We start from the raw sequence: 16702 nt of genomic DNA, 5'->3' as shown, positions 1-16702 counted from the left end.
CCTGTGTTTTTCTGCAACTATTGGCTTTCTCTCAATAACAAATATAGACAGGCTCAGTATACAGTTGCAAGAAAAAGTATGTGAACCTCTTAAGATTACATGAAGTTTTGCATGAATTGGTCATAAAACGTGCTCTGAACTTCATCTAAGTCACAACAATAGAAAAACACAGTCTGCTTAAAATAATACTACACAAACATTAGATGTTGCCATGGTTTAATTGAACATAACATGTAAACATTCACAGTACAGGGAGGAAAAAGTATGTGAGCCCCTAGCCTAATGACTTCTCCAAGAGCTAATTGGAGCCAGGAGTGAGCCAACCTTGACTCCAATTAGTGTGATGATATTGGATGTGTTGCTGACAGCTGTCCTGCCCTTTAAAAACACACAGCTGTTTTGGGTTTACTGGTTTCAAGAAGCACTGTCTGATGTGAACCATGCTTCGCAGAAAAGAGCTCTCAGAAGACCCACGATCAAGAATTGTTGACTTGCATGAAGCTGGAAAGGGTTACAAAAGTATCTCCAAAAGCCTTGATGTTCATGTGTCCAGGGTAAGAAAGACTGTCTACAAATGGAGAAAGTTTAGCACTGTTGCTACTCTCCCTAGGCGTGGTCGTCCTGTAAAAATGACTGCAAGAGCACAGCGCAGAATGCTTCATGAGGTAAAGAAGAATCCTAGAGTGTCAGCTAAAGACCTACAGAAATCTGTGGCACATGCTAACATTTTTGTTGACACATCTACAATAAGGAAAACATTAAACAAGAATGGAGTACATGGGAGGACACCACGGAGGAAGCCATTGCTATTCAAAAAAAATATTGCAGCACGTTTGAAGTTTGCAAAAGAGCACCTGGATGTTCCACAGCACTACTGGCAAAATATACTGTGGACAGATGAAACCAAAATTGAGTTGTTTGGGAAGAACACACAACACTATGTGTGGAGAAAAAAAAGGCACAGCACACCAACATCAAAACCTCATCCCCACTGTAAAACATGGCGGAGGGAGCATCATGGTTTGGGCCTGCTTTGCTGCCTCAGAGCCTGGACGGATTGTTGTCATTGATGGGAAAATGAATTCCAGAGTTTATCAAGACATTTTGCAGGAAAACGTACGACCATCTGTCCGCCAACTGAAGTTCCGCAGAGGATGGGTGATGCAACAGGACAATGACCCAAAGCATACAAGTAATTCAACAAAAAAATGGTTTCAACAGGACAGAATACGCCTTCTGGAGTGGCCCAGTCAGAGTCCTGACCTCAACCCGATTGAAATGCTGTGGCATGACCTTAAGAGAGCGATTCACACCAGACATCCCAAGAATATTGCTACACTGAAACAGTTTTGTGAAGAGGAGTGGTCCAAAATTACTCCAGATCGTTGTGCAGGTCTGATCTGCAACTACAGGAAACGTTTGGTTGAGGTTATTGCTGCCAAAGGAGGGTCAACCAGTTATTAAGTCCAAAGGTTCACATACTTTTTCCTCCCTGCACTGTGAATGTTTACATGTTATGTTCAATTAAACCATGGCAACATCTAATGTTTGTGTAGTATTATTTTAAGCAGACTGTGTTTTTCTATTGTTGTGACTTAGATGAAGTTCAGAGCACATTTTATGACCAATTCATGCAAAACTCCATGTAAACCCAAGGGGTTCATATACTTTTTCTTGCAACTGTAGGTAGCAAAAAACAAAACATTACCAAAGAATATGTATTATTTTTTTAATTGTCTAATGTAAGTAGATTAAAGCAGCATTTCTCACACTGATAATTAGTTACAATCCTTTATGTACTTACCTGTGTAGGCTTAAAATTGCCTATACAATTTTAAACTTTGTGGGTCGTAATACATCGCAACATCTTTTCCAAAGATTTCATTGATAGTCTGCCAAATACTACTCTGCAACTTATTTCTTGACTGGCAATTCCTTTACTGTTGATAGTCAATTACAAAATACAGAAGCTATCCACTATTTCAATATCTTGTCAGTTCTTAGTTTGATCTTCTCTGCATTGAATTATAGAGCAGTATTTTTCATTGTGCCCTTTGACTTTCATTGCTAGAGCTTGCAAATCATTTGCATTTTCAGCTATCAGAACAGCGTCAACAGTTGTTTCTTTCTCCAGTTTTAAAATCACACCAATCTTTTTCCAACCCAGATTCCTTCAATATATATTCAGCACATTAACTTGAATGAATGAATGAGAGCATAGAGTCTTCTCTTATTGGTCTGCTGATCTGGAATCAGTCTTTTAACCAAGTTCTACCTAGACTTATAGCTTCCTTTCCTATGTGTATGTTTCACGTGTGGACAATGAGATGTTTGGGGATTTCCATTTTCCTAAGGACATTCCACAGACTAATATAGTCGATACCATGAAGATCTTTCCATAATAAAGGAAGTACTGTCCATGATCATTTACTTTTGATATTCTTTCATTTTCTCAATTATAAAGCATGCATCAGGAATAATGTTTCTTGTTTCTCAGCCTTTCCCCAAGCCAGCTTGAACAGCGGCATTTCCCTTTTCATATAAGCCTCTGCTATATTTTGCCAACAAATGTGTGAAATTAAAGCTATCATACAACAGCTTGCATGCCAGTTAAGTCTCCTTTCTTTGGCATTGGTATGTAGACTCAACTCTTCCAATCTGTTGGCCACTGCATCATTCATTCTCTAGATTTGTTGGAGTAAAGGTTAGAATCTTTACTGATTCTTCTATTACTCACCATATTTCTATAGATATTCTATTAATTCATGCAGCCTTCCAACTTGATAGTGATCGGTGCTGATTTAACCATCTGAAACCACAATGCTTACAATATAATTGTAAAACAATATAATACAGAAATTGAAGCAGAAAAGATTCCTAACAATCCAAGGCATAGAAGATGGTAACTTTAAATGGCTAAGAGAACAATTAACACAAAAGATCTGTAGTTACCAGGCAAAATTTGTAAGTGGAAGATATTCCGGATATAGGAGGCAAAAAAAAAAAAAAAGGTTCTCTCAATTCTAGCTCCCCATGTTATGATGGATCCCCAATGGCTGCGGGACTCAGTGGATGCTGACATTACAATAGGTGCAGGTGTTTGATGTCCCTGAGAATTACAAGCCATGAAAGGCTGCAAATGTCTAAACCACCATTTTGGGCTTGGAAATAAATTGATAACTGGTGAAAGTCTCCTCAATTTGCAGAAATAAGTTTTCTGTTATATATCTCAATCAGAATCCTGTGGGCCATATTTTTATCCAATTACTAAACCATCTTTAAATAATTAAATAGTTTCAACAATATAAAAAAAATAGTTTACTGTACAAACAAAATCTTTATAAAGCAGAGAACCACTACGAAAAATTACAAAAAACAAGGAATTCATATTCATAAAACAACCTAAGTATTATTAAGTATTGTTTAATAGTAGCTATTGTAGTAACTGTACAAGTAGGCATAACTTCTATATTTCTTATTACAGATTATTCTAAACTGATAACATCACCTTACATCAAAGAAAATTGTTCCATAAAGTTTGAAATCAGATATCTTTTGAAGTCATATTTATAGTCATGGCCACTATCTGCTGTCACACAAAGAATATTGAAAAAAGAAGATTTTAATATATTATGGTTAATTTATCATTTAAGTGACATGTGTAAAACAGAATTGAAATACACAAAATTCTCCTCCAAAAGGAACTTTGATTTTAACTATTTGTGATTATGATGATTAAAGGTTTCTTGGTAGAAATGCAGGAATCATATCAAATATATTAGTACTATCGGTTCTTTATCAAGGATTTTTAAAAAACCATTCTATAACAAAATACACATGGGCTCATTTCTACTACAGGGGCTACTTCTACTCACCTGCTCTGGTATTTCCCCATTTACCCCCTTCCTACTATCCACTGAGAAATTGTCCCAAAAATTTAGGAATTTCCAGGGATCGTCTCTCAGACATGTGGGACTATCAAAATAGGAAACTGAATTATTATTGTTCACTACATAATACTTTCTTCAGATGCAGAAAGAACATCATTTCTAATGATGGGGCAACATCATGGATTACAAGCATTATTTAAATCAGTGCTGTGTATATTATTTATAGTGCAATCTGTTACAATCTTGTAGTCAAAATGAGCTCCATTGTATACAAACTAGCTTCTGAATAGGATTAGAGTGCTAACAGTTATAAATTTATCTTTTATAACACTCTTTTGGACTTTTCAGTTTTCATTTGGTTTCTTAAACATATTTCATCCTTTATTAATATAGCAAATGCAAACATTCAAGAACCAGAATAAAATGTTAACTTGGAAGTATTTTTTTTCTATCCTGGAATATTATTCCATGAAAGCTTCAATTATTATTTTTTAACATAAGCCTACTCATATTCAATGGCAAATCCCACTGGAATTAAGTAAATTTATTTTAAACTTATTCAGTTAGGTTAGGTTAGGTAAGATAGTAAGTTAGGTAAACTTATTCCCAGTATGTGGTATACAACTATGTCCTAAACTCCTTTATAATGGCTCTGCACAACTTTGAAGATTTAAAGTTGGTTTTCTTGTACATTCCAATAAATCAGTTTTGAATTCCAAGTTGCTCTTGTCAAATTTGTACACATCCTGAAAAATACTTATGCATATTGTTTTTCGGTATGATTTAATCCTATAATATCTTTTGTTCTTAGTAAATAGGAAAAGGTATTTAACATGCTAAAGATTATTCAAAGCAATCCTAAACTCTCACTGATCCTGTTGGATACTGTTCGTATCTCTTTTTTCTTGTACCATCAGAAGAAAGTTGTCACTCTAATGTACAGATAGTTGGTTTCAGTAGCCCTTAAGCACACGGTTGAAGTTCTCTCAGAAATATCCAAGAAACTAGAGGATTCAAGTTCTATAGGTTTCTAATTCTCCATTTTTCTAAATATGACTTCCTTTAGCAGCCCTAACTGCTATAGTCCTCACTTGCTGACCATTTATTCAATGACTATACAATTGTGCTGAATGAAGAAACTTACAACGAGTCCTCAATGTTGCGGTCATTGCAGTTATGTGATTGCAACTGAGACAGCTGGCAACCAGCGAGCATTTTTAATGATTTATTTTATCTCTTTATTATTTTTACAAATAAGGCAGCATACCTAATACACCATCCTCACAAAGGTCTTCCCCACAAGAACTTTGTGAGATGAATTGGGCTAAGATAGAACGAGTGGCCCAAAGGCACCCAGTTAGCTTTCATACCTAAGGCAGGACTAGAACTCACAATCTCCTGATTTTTAGACTGGTGCTTTAACCACTAGATCAAACTTGTCGCCGTGTCCCACAGAGATCACCATCATATTCCCACAGTGTGACCTTCAAGCCAACTTCTAACAAGCAAAGTCAATGGGAAAGCCAGCAGGAAGTCACAAGTTGCAGTCATACGACATTGTGCTCAACGACCCACTGTGACTCACTTAACAAATGCATCCAGAACTAATTGGCTTTGTAAATCAGGCAGTCACATGATTTGTTTTGTTTTGTTTTGTTTTTTACTTTCAACTGTGTCACTTAAGAATGGAGTTACTTGTTCTAAATATTGTCTGTGAAGACTACCTGTTCTTCAAACAAGCATTCTTCATTTATTCACAAGAAATGACATCCACCATTCTTTATTCCATAGTCCTTAGAACAGGCAATTTGTTTTTGATGCATGACTTCACATATTCTTGTAAATAATGCAATATTGGCATTATTATTGGTACCCCTTAAAAGGTAGAACACAGTATTGGATTTTAATGGCCTCTCAAGCAAACTACTTATTTTAATTAGCATGATTTTGAATTTCTTAATTAATGTAATGCCCATTATCTTAATATAAATGCAAAGCACTGCACATTGAGAAAAAAGATCCTGACTTCCCGTATATAAAGAGTGACCAAAAAATAGATGTTGCAGTGGTAAATAACCTACTCAATGCAATGACAAAGGTAAACATGATAAAGGGATTTAAGAAAGAAATGCAAAACTGAATTGCAAAAATGCCCTTCTGCAAACATTGTTATATTTGCATACAACGTATATGTGCATTTTCAGTCACAACATCACAAATAGGGTATAGAAAAGGGCAGAGAAAGAACAATGATAATGATAAAAGAGAAACAGTACTCTGTATGAAAGAATTATATGTGTAGCTTTTTGTGTGCTATATTTTAAATGTAAATAGAAAAAGAAAAAGTTAATAGAAATTTAGAAAATTATGGATAATATATAAAACATGTATTGGAAGTTTTTTCTTTCTTCTTAAAATACTAAACCACAGGTATGATACAGGGGACAAAAAGAAGCCCAAATTCATAAATACAAGGAGGCATTTCAAGTCCCCTGGTTTTATTTAAATGATTTCAACTTTAAGATCAGTTTTAAAATAAATGATGGCAGCCACATTTGCTACCATTTGAGTACTGTGATTAGAAGCTAACCCTTCTTTTGAGGTAGCTTCTAATCACGGTATTCAAATGGTAGCAAATGAAAATGAAAGAGGAAATCTTTCTACTGTTACTCATCCAATAAAGCTGTATGGTGAAAGATTTAGGAGGTTAAAAGTTCTACATATATACTTCTACATACATTCTTCTACATACAGCATGTAAGCAATTCTCTAAAAAATGTTACAAAAAAATGTTACAAAACAATACAGTAATGCCCACCAATTCCAACAGCTTTAAAATTCATAAAAAATAAAGCTAACAACAGCTATTAAACTAGATGATTCTATATGAGTGTCAAGATAGGCTTCTGGTTTGGCATCTGATTACATTTGACATGGGCAGTTATGGAAGCAAATTTGGATCAGACTCCAATTCCAGAGAACTCTGCTTTAGAGATGAACTCACTTTAAAATTATTCAAAAAAAGTATGAGACATATTTTTTGATGTATGCATGACTTTTTTCAAGGAACAATATAAGTCTAAAGAAGGATACTATGGTTTGATGAATCAAATAATTAAAGCAACACATTCTTTAATGCACCTTTTAAGCCAACAATATATCCTTTCTCGGGCTTAGTTAGAAAGTTGTTTATGCTTTAATGAACAAGAGAGAGGAGCTGCCCTCACATGAAGTCCAAAGCACTTCTTCTGAATCTTTTTCAAAGGGTGCCAGACCTATTCTTCTCACATTCTAACGGATGGAAGATATAACCTGCAGTACATCAGGCATAATATTGCACTGGACTATCTTGCATCTTGCATCTAGTCTAAAACCAATATATATTATTGTGCATTATTAAAATTTGAAAGAAATTGACAAGACTAGGGGATAGAAACGGTCTTGAAAAAATGTTTTATATTTCTATTATCTTATTAGAAAATAACATACCAGAGCAATTTGGAACAAAAATACTGGTGTCTATCAAACAGGAATGACAGGAACTCAGAGCAACAAAAAGGTACAAAATTTAATTCATATCAACAAAGCATGGGTTAATAAAGCTGTTGGAGGAGGGAGCTCCAGTTCTTCCAGGAAATATTAGCAACCACAAAATAAGAAAATAATTATAGTTACCTGAACAGCAAGACAGGCAGCATTATCAGAAAGCAAAATCTGTTCCTCTATAAAATAAAATGCAGTACAATTATTTAAAATAATAGTTCTTCCCTCTGCTGATAATTGCACATCATTACGAGTACAAACATAAATGGTATACAAACACACAGAGACAAACTATTTTAACACAAATCACACGCCCCATTACATTAATGCCACTTTACAAAACCTGAGGCCAGAAGTCCCATAAACATTTCTCCTGATGTGTCCTATAATTTGTACCATTGCCCCAACAGTTAAAGAATCCCTAACAAAAGATATGTCCTCAGGTTTTTTTGTTTTCTTTATTATAGGCAAAAAAAATTAATAATCACTCATTTTCTAATAGAAATAAAACCCACAACTTCATAATTCTTCTTGCTAAAAAGTAAAAGCATTCATAAACCTATAAAAAAAAACCCAGCTTGCAGTTAATATTGCAGACTGTGTCTAGGTCTGTCACACAAAAGAAAGATGACAAGTACACAGCAATAAAAATTCCATGCTTAGAAGACTAGGGCTGCTACCTATTAGTCTTCATTACTTTGCAGTCTTCTGACAACTGTAGCAGGCTGCTGAGCCCCAAATGGGGGCCATAATGTGATCTGATGATATATGAAGAGCTGCTAAAGGGAGCCTGAACCATCCTAGCCTATACATTTTAACAGTTCCTTTTTATCGAGAGCCCACTTTACCACAAGACTTCAAAAATCTGCTGCCTCAGCTATTGGTGCAGTAAATCTGCCAACTGGGCCTGCAAACCACATCATTTTACACTGCCTACAGCAGCCAATATAATGAGTCAATAATAAACCAAGGACCTTATAGGCCATGAATAGCAGGTTTATATTGGCAAATACAAGTTTAGCACAATCCTCTGACCAGATAAGTATCATAAAGGATTCCCTTTTCAACAAGGCCTCTCCTGCCCTTCACCCACACCAGGGTTCACTTAATTATAAGGATGCATATTTAATGAAGAAAATTTAGCTAATTGAGAAAAATAAAATACACACCTTTCAATGGCTGATAGAGCACAGCATTCTGAGGCCAAGGTTCAGCAGCTATAGGAAGGGTGAAAAAAAACATAATTTATAAGGTGAGCATTTGTTATTGCTTTTACACCAGATTTTCTCTCGATTTAGATTGATAAGGCAGCTTCCTCTACTTAATAGCTTTACCTAATTTATTATTTTTTAAAGAAAGATAAAAACAGAAAGGAACATTTAAGGTTAGAAAAAGAAGAAAAAAAATACAAAGCCAAAAGTACAGAGAGAAAAAATAAAGAAAAAAATAAAAATGAGTTCTGATTTTTCTTTTACAATCATAAGCATAAATTTAAATTGACCTCTTACTCTATTGCAACATAATTTTCATTGTTTCTACCATCTATTATTTTCTAATCATCAAACCGATATATTACAATTTAATTGCTTTCAAAAGTCAAGAGTTTCCAGTCACCATTAATATTAACCAGTGTGTTTTCTCTAATTAAAGCTGTCAATTTTGCCATCTCAGCAAGCTGCATCATATTCAACATCCACTCTTCCAAATCTTTCCATCGTTGTATATATAGAAGTCTCGCTACTGTTATCATATATAAAAACAAAGTTCTATGAGTTTTTTCCAACTTTTTGTCAATCAATCCCCAAAGAAAAAAGTCTGGCTTCACTTGCCTATTAATCTTTTAAATCCTTGGAATTAATGTATGTATTTGAATTTTTTTTTTTTTTTTAGCTTTTACCAAGCATGATAAAAAATTCCCTCTTGTTCATATTTCCAGTATAAATTTGAAGCATGTTTACATTTTAGACAATTTTTTTCCAATGGAAAATACTAACAAAACTTGAAGTTGATGTCAACGGATGATTCCCTTCCCACAGTACATAATAGCTTTGGAAGAGAGACTTTACTCAGGAAACTAACACAAAGGGAAGAGTTAATTTGTCTCTTCAAATGGCTGCAATGCTTATAATTATTACAGGCACGTGCAATTTCTTTTTGCAAAAAACAGCAGCTTAAATGCAAACTTTGGTTCTAAGTTGAAATCTGAATTGGTAAATAAAGATGTTGTGATGTTTTTTTAGGATAGGATGGACTGAACTATACAAATAACTGGAGGCGAAGAGCTTCAAAGATAAGGTGCTGCCAAAGAAAATGGATGGAGGTATGAGACAATAGATGCAATCTTTACGCTAACCAAGAGATTTGAATCAAAAAACCCGCAGAGCTCTAGAATGAGCATAAAGATACAAGGAAGTTAAATCAGGGGTAATAAAGCATAAATATTTAGAAGAAATACTTTTTAAATTAACAAGCAGAAAAAGAGGTTAATCAAACAATGGGAAAAGGAAAAAAAAGAAAGAGAGGCTGCTATGTAGAGGCAAGGATGGAAACTGCAAGAATAAATAATATATGTATCAGTTTTTAGATTGAATAGTCTTTCCCTGGTCCAACCTAGTTCCCTCAATGTTTGATTACAATTCACACTATTATAAACTAAGAATGATGGAGATGTAGTTGAATACATATGGAGAGTCACTAAGACAAGCACTGGCACAACTAAGTTTCATTTTTTTAAAAAAAAACACAAGCTATTACATATTTCAGTAAATAAAAATATATAATATTAATGTGAATATCATTTTGAAAGTGGCTCAAAAATAAGCAATGAAAAATTGTGTAAGAATAACATTCCAATTTTCATACCTATGCTAAGAGTAACAAATTCCCCACAAATGTTAAAGCAACAGTATCCCTTTTCAAAAAGGGATCTTTTTCTTTGCCAAAAAAAAAAAAAAAAAAAACACTAAAGAGATAGATGGAAAGAAAAACCTAATATAGCAATTGCGAGCCAGTCAACAAGCCTGCTTGTTAAAAATCCCAGAAACTGCCATATATTTTAGCTGCCACACTCCTGCTCTAAAATTTCCCTAACTGTAAGGAGCATTTCACCACGATAAAGCTTTTCTATGCTGCACACTTGTGACATCTGTAATGTGTAATTTGCCTCTTTGCTAGAATAGTCTATGGTGTGTGAAAGAAAAGGGGTGGATGGGAAAGCAATACTTAAGATTATCTAAGGAATCCTGGAGATGAAAGGAAACTTTTTGTAGGATCCGTTCTGCAATTTATACAGACGAGAAATTCAGCAAGCTAGGATGCTTATGTAAGCAAACAGGTAGCAAAGGTTTTATTTATTTATCAACTTATATTCCACCACAAGAGAAAGCTATTGGGGTTATATGGTCTATAACCAAAAGTTGCTAGGGAGGGAGAATGATGAAGATACTTTTGATGAAAAAACAGTCCTGTTTATAAATCACTGCAAACAACATTGTTTTTACTATCTATCGACCTTCTTATGCTGGACCCTTCCAGATCTGCAGAACTTTGACAGTTCTCATCATCTCCAGCAATCCAATCCCAAACATCTGGACAATATCAAGATAGAGAATGTTGCTATCTGCAAATTTAAAGAGGAAACGTGAGGACCAGGATTTTCCTGATGAGAATACGTCTCTGATTTATTGTTCAAAGTATGAATATACAAGGTTGAACATGGTATGCGTAGTACTGACATCGCAACACTGCTGGGCATAGCATTCTTGCAGTTTGGCATGACAATGTTAATTGACTTGCCCACAGAAAGAATCTGCATAAAGATAAATCAAAATACAGTTCAGCTTATTCTAGCTATAGACAGGAGAGATATAAAATTATTGTAATTGATAAAATGTAAATGATTTGCTAAGCCTATTTACCACAGCTGGTGCTTTTTGCAACAATTCCCTCAGTAAAAATTAAGAATGCTGATTTTCTGCATGACCTTGGAACCACAATAACAAAAATGCTTGACAGCTTTGTAATTATATGCCACTTTTCTAGTGAACTAAAATTATTTTTGCACAGGAGCTAGACGGGGCTGTAAGATATGTAAATGATATGTTGCTGTTGTTCTGTCATTTCCAATTCTTTGTGACCTATTCAGTGTCATGTCATTCGGATGCTTCAAGATCAGGATATCACTGGAGCCCAGTTTGGATTTTTCACCTTGTGCTGATTGTGTTTATATTTTAAATGTTTTTACTTGGCAACTTTTATTGCTTTTTCTACTATTTTTATGTGTTTATGTTTTTATGCTTGTTCATTGATCTGTGTTATTCAATTAAGATGGACAATCATATAAATATGTATAGTAAATGCCTGTTAATGTTTTGAGTTCTCATAAGCTGAAACTTGGATCATCAGTGATAGCACCTATCCATCTGTCTGCTTGTTGATTGCCTTTGATCCTTTGAAACATCACAGTTCCCCTCCAGTGATACTTGCCTCTGTATTGCGTGTCCAAAATATTTAAGCTTCAGCTTTGTTATTGGTGGTCCCTGTGAACAAGCTATATTTACTTCATACAGTACTGAATTATTTTTCTTGCAATCCAAAGTATTCTCCAGAATCTTCTCCAGGATCACAATTAAATTCTGCTGGGCCAGCTTTCATTACCATATGTTGTAAGTGGAAAACCACAGCCTTCAAAATATGTACTTCTGTTGCATGTGTGATTTCTCTGCACTTTTTGTCTAGAAAGTCTAAAGTACATAGAGAAGTTAACTATATCCAAGTGTCATAATGGAATACTTTTTTCCATTATAACATTAATATTAATCTGTTCATGCAGTGTAGACCAAGAGTCCCCAACCCCCAGAACTGGGCCACAGCACAAGTGGAAGTGGCGGGAGAGGAGTGAAACCAAAACCATTCCTCTGGTCTGTGGAAAAATTGTCTTCCACAAAACCAATCCCTGGTGCCAAAAAAGTTGGGGACCGCTGACAGACCTTTCCACTGAATAATATACAAGGTGATCAATAAAAAAATAGGGAAGAATCAAAGCAAGGCAAGTATGACACGTGTTTCTATGATATGCTGTTTAAGATAAAGTGAGCTAACATTAAGGTGCACTAAAACCTCAATATCTACATGCACATCTAGAAACCTGAAATGTTATCACTAGTCCCTATGGACCAGCATAGGATTGGTTCATGCTCCTGAAGGAATCCTAGTTTGGGAAAGATTGGTACAGACAATACAGCATTCCCTAAATGGGCAATAATCTGAGGCAATATAATACAGTTTCTTATATTCCTAAAATAAAAGTTATGATTTTAGAAGTCTTTTATGAACAGTTTTGGATGTATAAAAATGAAAATTCAGCAAGATAAATATCAATGAACTGCATTAAATTTTGTATTGTTCTAGCCAGAAAGACTACTTTGTTGTTCCTACTGAGTTCTGGAGATGATATTGCTATAAATGTAAACAAGTCATACACATATAAAATTCACCAGCACAGAAAAAGAATTATTCATATATGGTATTTCTGAACTAAACCGTAACTTCAAATCAGTAAAACCAAAAGAATGAGGGAAGTACGAAGGATCAGGTTTCTCAACAAGAGAGCAGAAAAATAAACACATTTTAATGTACAGCATGTCTCTTGCCTTGAGAACAATAGGTGAAGGCATAATTTGTAGAATAATAGGCGCTAATATTATACGCTGCTTTAGCTCTGTCATATTTCCAATCCATCAAGTTGATTAATGTTTAAGTCTCCTTCAAGTCAACCTCGATTCCTAGTGACTTCATGGACACATCCAAATAGTTTTCTTACATTCTTCAATAATGTTTTTGTTGACTTTCCACATTAGTTTATAGCCATGGAATTTTCTGGTGATTTTTCCACAGCCCTTTATCAAGGCCAATTTGGCTTAGCTTCCAATCCTAGATAAAATCACACAACAAAGGTATAATTTGTTCAATAATGAAATCAAGCCAAATTTATTATTTGGTTGCTAAATGCTTTTGATCTGTAAATGATGTTTGTCCATAATACTTAAGCTACACTAAAAGAGGTTAGGGATAAAATCAAGCATAAAACCCATCAACGAAATCTGCCTTGGGTTTGAATCCCGCAGGAGAAATCACTAGAAAGAATCACACTATTTTATAGTTCAAAGCTTATTTAACAAGCAGAAGTGCCCCATCTAAGAATATACAAAAATATCTTAATATACTTTCCATTTAGCTCTCTTCCTCATGTCTTGTTTCTCTGCAAAAACATTACCTCTTTCCTTCAGCTAAAATATGGTGAGAGACAAGTATCGGTCATCTTCTCAAAACATTAAGTGTAGTTTCCTAGTATGTCTTCACAGTCCAGATCATTTACCTGTAGCTAACCTAATAAAAGATGTGGTTGGCTCACTTGGCTACTGCCCATTAAAGAACATTAGCCTGTCATCCTAGCCCAATGAAACATCTTACATCAAACCACAGAACAGACAGATAGGAATACATCCCTCAGGCGGCATAATAAATAGTGCCAACTTGAATTGTTAAAAAAATATGCAATCTGATGTGATGAAAGATGAATCTATCCTGAACTGTCTTTAGCTATCCCAAAATCTGGTCAATCATATTTGCTCCAACTGTTAATCATTCTTTGAAAGAGATTGCTTTAAAAAGGATGATGTTACTGCAGGAGCAACCTAAACACTTCTCTGAATCAATTCCCATAACCAATCATTCTTAGCCAGTGCCATTATTAAGGATGATAAATACCTCACAGAACAATTCAAGAGTCTGTCCTCTTTTCATCTCTATAATTTTCTCAATTAAGAAAATGTTCTCTGATTTTAAAAGCAAATCAACATATAGGCTGAGCATTGCATAAATCAAATAAATATATCAAGAATATAGTAAATAGTAAATATAAGTAAATTGGGTTATATATAACATATAATAAATTGGGTTAATTTCGTCCCCATCTGTTGATATAGATAATAAACTGTAATCTAAAGTTCAAACAAGTCAAGACATAGATAGGCAATCCTTATTCTGGCCCCTTCCTCACTCTACTGATCACACTACAATTGCCATAGAAATTGTGACATGGCATATTTCCCAAATGTAGTAGCAAGCTCATTTTCAAATGAGGTAGCAAGTATTAATACAATAACAGTATTTAGCATGCTGACCATACTGTTAGAAGCGTGAATAAGATCTTTCAAACTGGCCCTACCTTCTTACATTTCCCTGCCCTCCAACTCAACTCAAAGGATGTGCAGCCAAACACCAGCTCCTTATGCCTACGAGTACCTTTATGGATAACTAGTTGTATGAAATGTGGTTTGACACTGTGATGAATTTTATCACTGTACAATTCATGGTATCTGCCAAAAAAACTATAAATGTGCTTACTAAAACTATTTAGAACATCAATGAGTTCGTGCTCTGTAATAAAACAAATAAAAATTAGAGATGATTGCACTTACAACTTATCCTGCATAACAGCAGTGAAAATTGTACAAAACGTTCTATAGAATACTAGAGTATTTCTAGACAATTATGAAACACATTTGAAAAATAAAAATCTGATTTACTAATCAATCTTGTCTAATAGAAGTGAAAATTCTAGGGAAAAAATATGGAAAAAATTCTAGAAAATTCTCAAACACATTTGGAAAATAAAAATCTAATTCTCTAAGCAAATGTACTAAGTAGTAATACATCATAAATAATTTTTAAAATGTACTTCCAATGGCATATAGATGCAGGATTCTACCGATAGTTTGAATTTTTCTTGTTTTAAAATAACTATATATAAAACCTTTATTACTTCAACAAACCTGCAACCAGTCTGATGCTTCAGTTTAAAATAATCTCTCATCCATTAGGAATGATCAATAAAGAATGCACAAATACTTCCCTTTATAAATTAGCTGCTCACTTTCATCCAACATAAATAACTACATGAAGACATAATCAATTTCAAAATGTACTTAGGCCCTTTCATAAAACTGACCTTATACTATTCATAAAAAGGGTCAGGAAAACAAGTTCATTGGATAACAAACCAGAAAAGTAACTTGAATAATTTTCCTATATTGGACTTATGAAAGAGACTTGTTAACAGTTTGAAGAATTTTGAGAGAAGCGACAAGAAAAAAGAAAAAGAATCCCAAATATTTATTTTAAGTCATCATTTTAGAGTACAAAATTATGTATTCATCCATAATCTTTCTTTATATTAATTAAAACTGCAATCCTATGCATACTTGTTAAGAAAGAAGTAAACTAAAGCAAATAAATTTTAAATGTACTGACTTTGGATTACATAGGTATAACTCTAATTACAAAGTTGAGTTAAAACCCTAAATGACTGTTCCAGAGATAGAATGAAGCTTACATTCATGGAATGGTTATTAAGCTATAAGTGCATTCATATTTAGAAAATGCTTCCAAGAGGAAATCCAGCTAAATATTGTCTTCCTGAAAAATATGCTTCAAGGAATATGCCAAAACCTGCTCTTCGCTAACAGAGATGTGTGTATCTGTAAGAAAAGTGGGCAAGATGGTACCCTCCTGGTGGTTTACACTTAAGGTAGTCAGGGATTATAATCTACATCTGGAACACTGAGTCTCCCACATCATGGACAAGTTCCACACACTCTTACAAGACTTTGTATTTTGATACTCCAAAAATGTGTGGTTATATACTCTGATCTATCTTCTATCATATAGATGATAGAGGAGTACTGGGAACTCTTTTGGAATTCCACATCATGATGCTGCAAAATAGATAAATGTGAAAATGAAGAAATAGGGGAGGGAAATAGATTAATTACAGATATGACATTTCTTGTTCAGGATTCTTTAAAATGTGTTTTCTCACGAAATTGCCAACCATAAGAAATAATTCCATCTAGCTAAACAATATAGATTGTTATGAATATAGTAAAGAAAAAGCTAGAAACAGGTTTGAACTATAATCCTTCAAGAATAGACTTTGACATAATAGTTGACAGTAGTAGAAGTAGCAATCTCAAGTCTGCTGGGGGTTGCTAAATTGTATTAGCCAGATGTCTTGTTATCTATTTGACAGAAATGCAATGGAAAATCATTCTTAAGATTATTTCACCATAACTTATTTTGTTCCACTCACAAAAATAACTAGTACTGTACTTTTTGGAGTATAAGACACACTTCCCCTCCTCCTAAAAGAGGGTGGAAATGTTGGTGCATCTTATACACCAAATACAGCCATTTTTGGCCTCCTGAAA

General features: G+C 34.2%; 1 protein-coding gene across 8 annotated transcripts in view; it reads right to left on the bottom strand.

Moving 5' to 3' along the window:
* Positions 1-16702, bottom strand: part of MTX2 (metaxin 2) — a 38482-nt gene that overhangs the window by 15762 nt on the left and 6018 nt on the right. For 4 of the 8 annotated variants that reach the window (XM_060688030.2, XM_087882044.1, XM_087882041.1 and 1 more), the window contains 2 exons: positions 8603-8650; positions 7566-7612 (listed from right to left, as the gene is read on the bottom strand). The exons of 1 other annotated variant lie outside the window; for it this stretch is intronic. In XM_060688030.2, the coding sequence (XP_060544013.1) occupies positions 7566-7612; positions 8603-8650 (95 nt within the window). Of the gene's footprint in view, positions 1-2737; positions 2810-7565; positions 7613-8602; positions 8651-11918; positions 12176-16702 lie in introns of those variants that run through there. 3 more of the 8 variants (XM_087882042.1, XM_087882043.1, XM_087882046.1) reach the window with 2 other exon arrangements.

This window comes from Pantherophis guttatus, chromosome 1, assembly GCF_059756535.1.
Source record: "Pantherophis guttatus breed Tessera chromosome 1, ASM5975653v1, whole genome shotgun sequence".
Classification (NCBI taxonomy): Eukaryota; Metazoa; Chordata; class Lepidosauria; order Squamata; family Colubridae; genus Pantherophis; species Pantherophis guttatus.
Note: the sequence above shows the minus strand (reverse complement) of the source record. Positions and strands in the feature narration are given on the sequence as shown.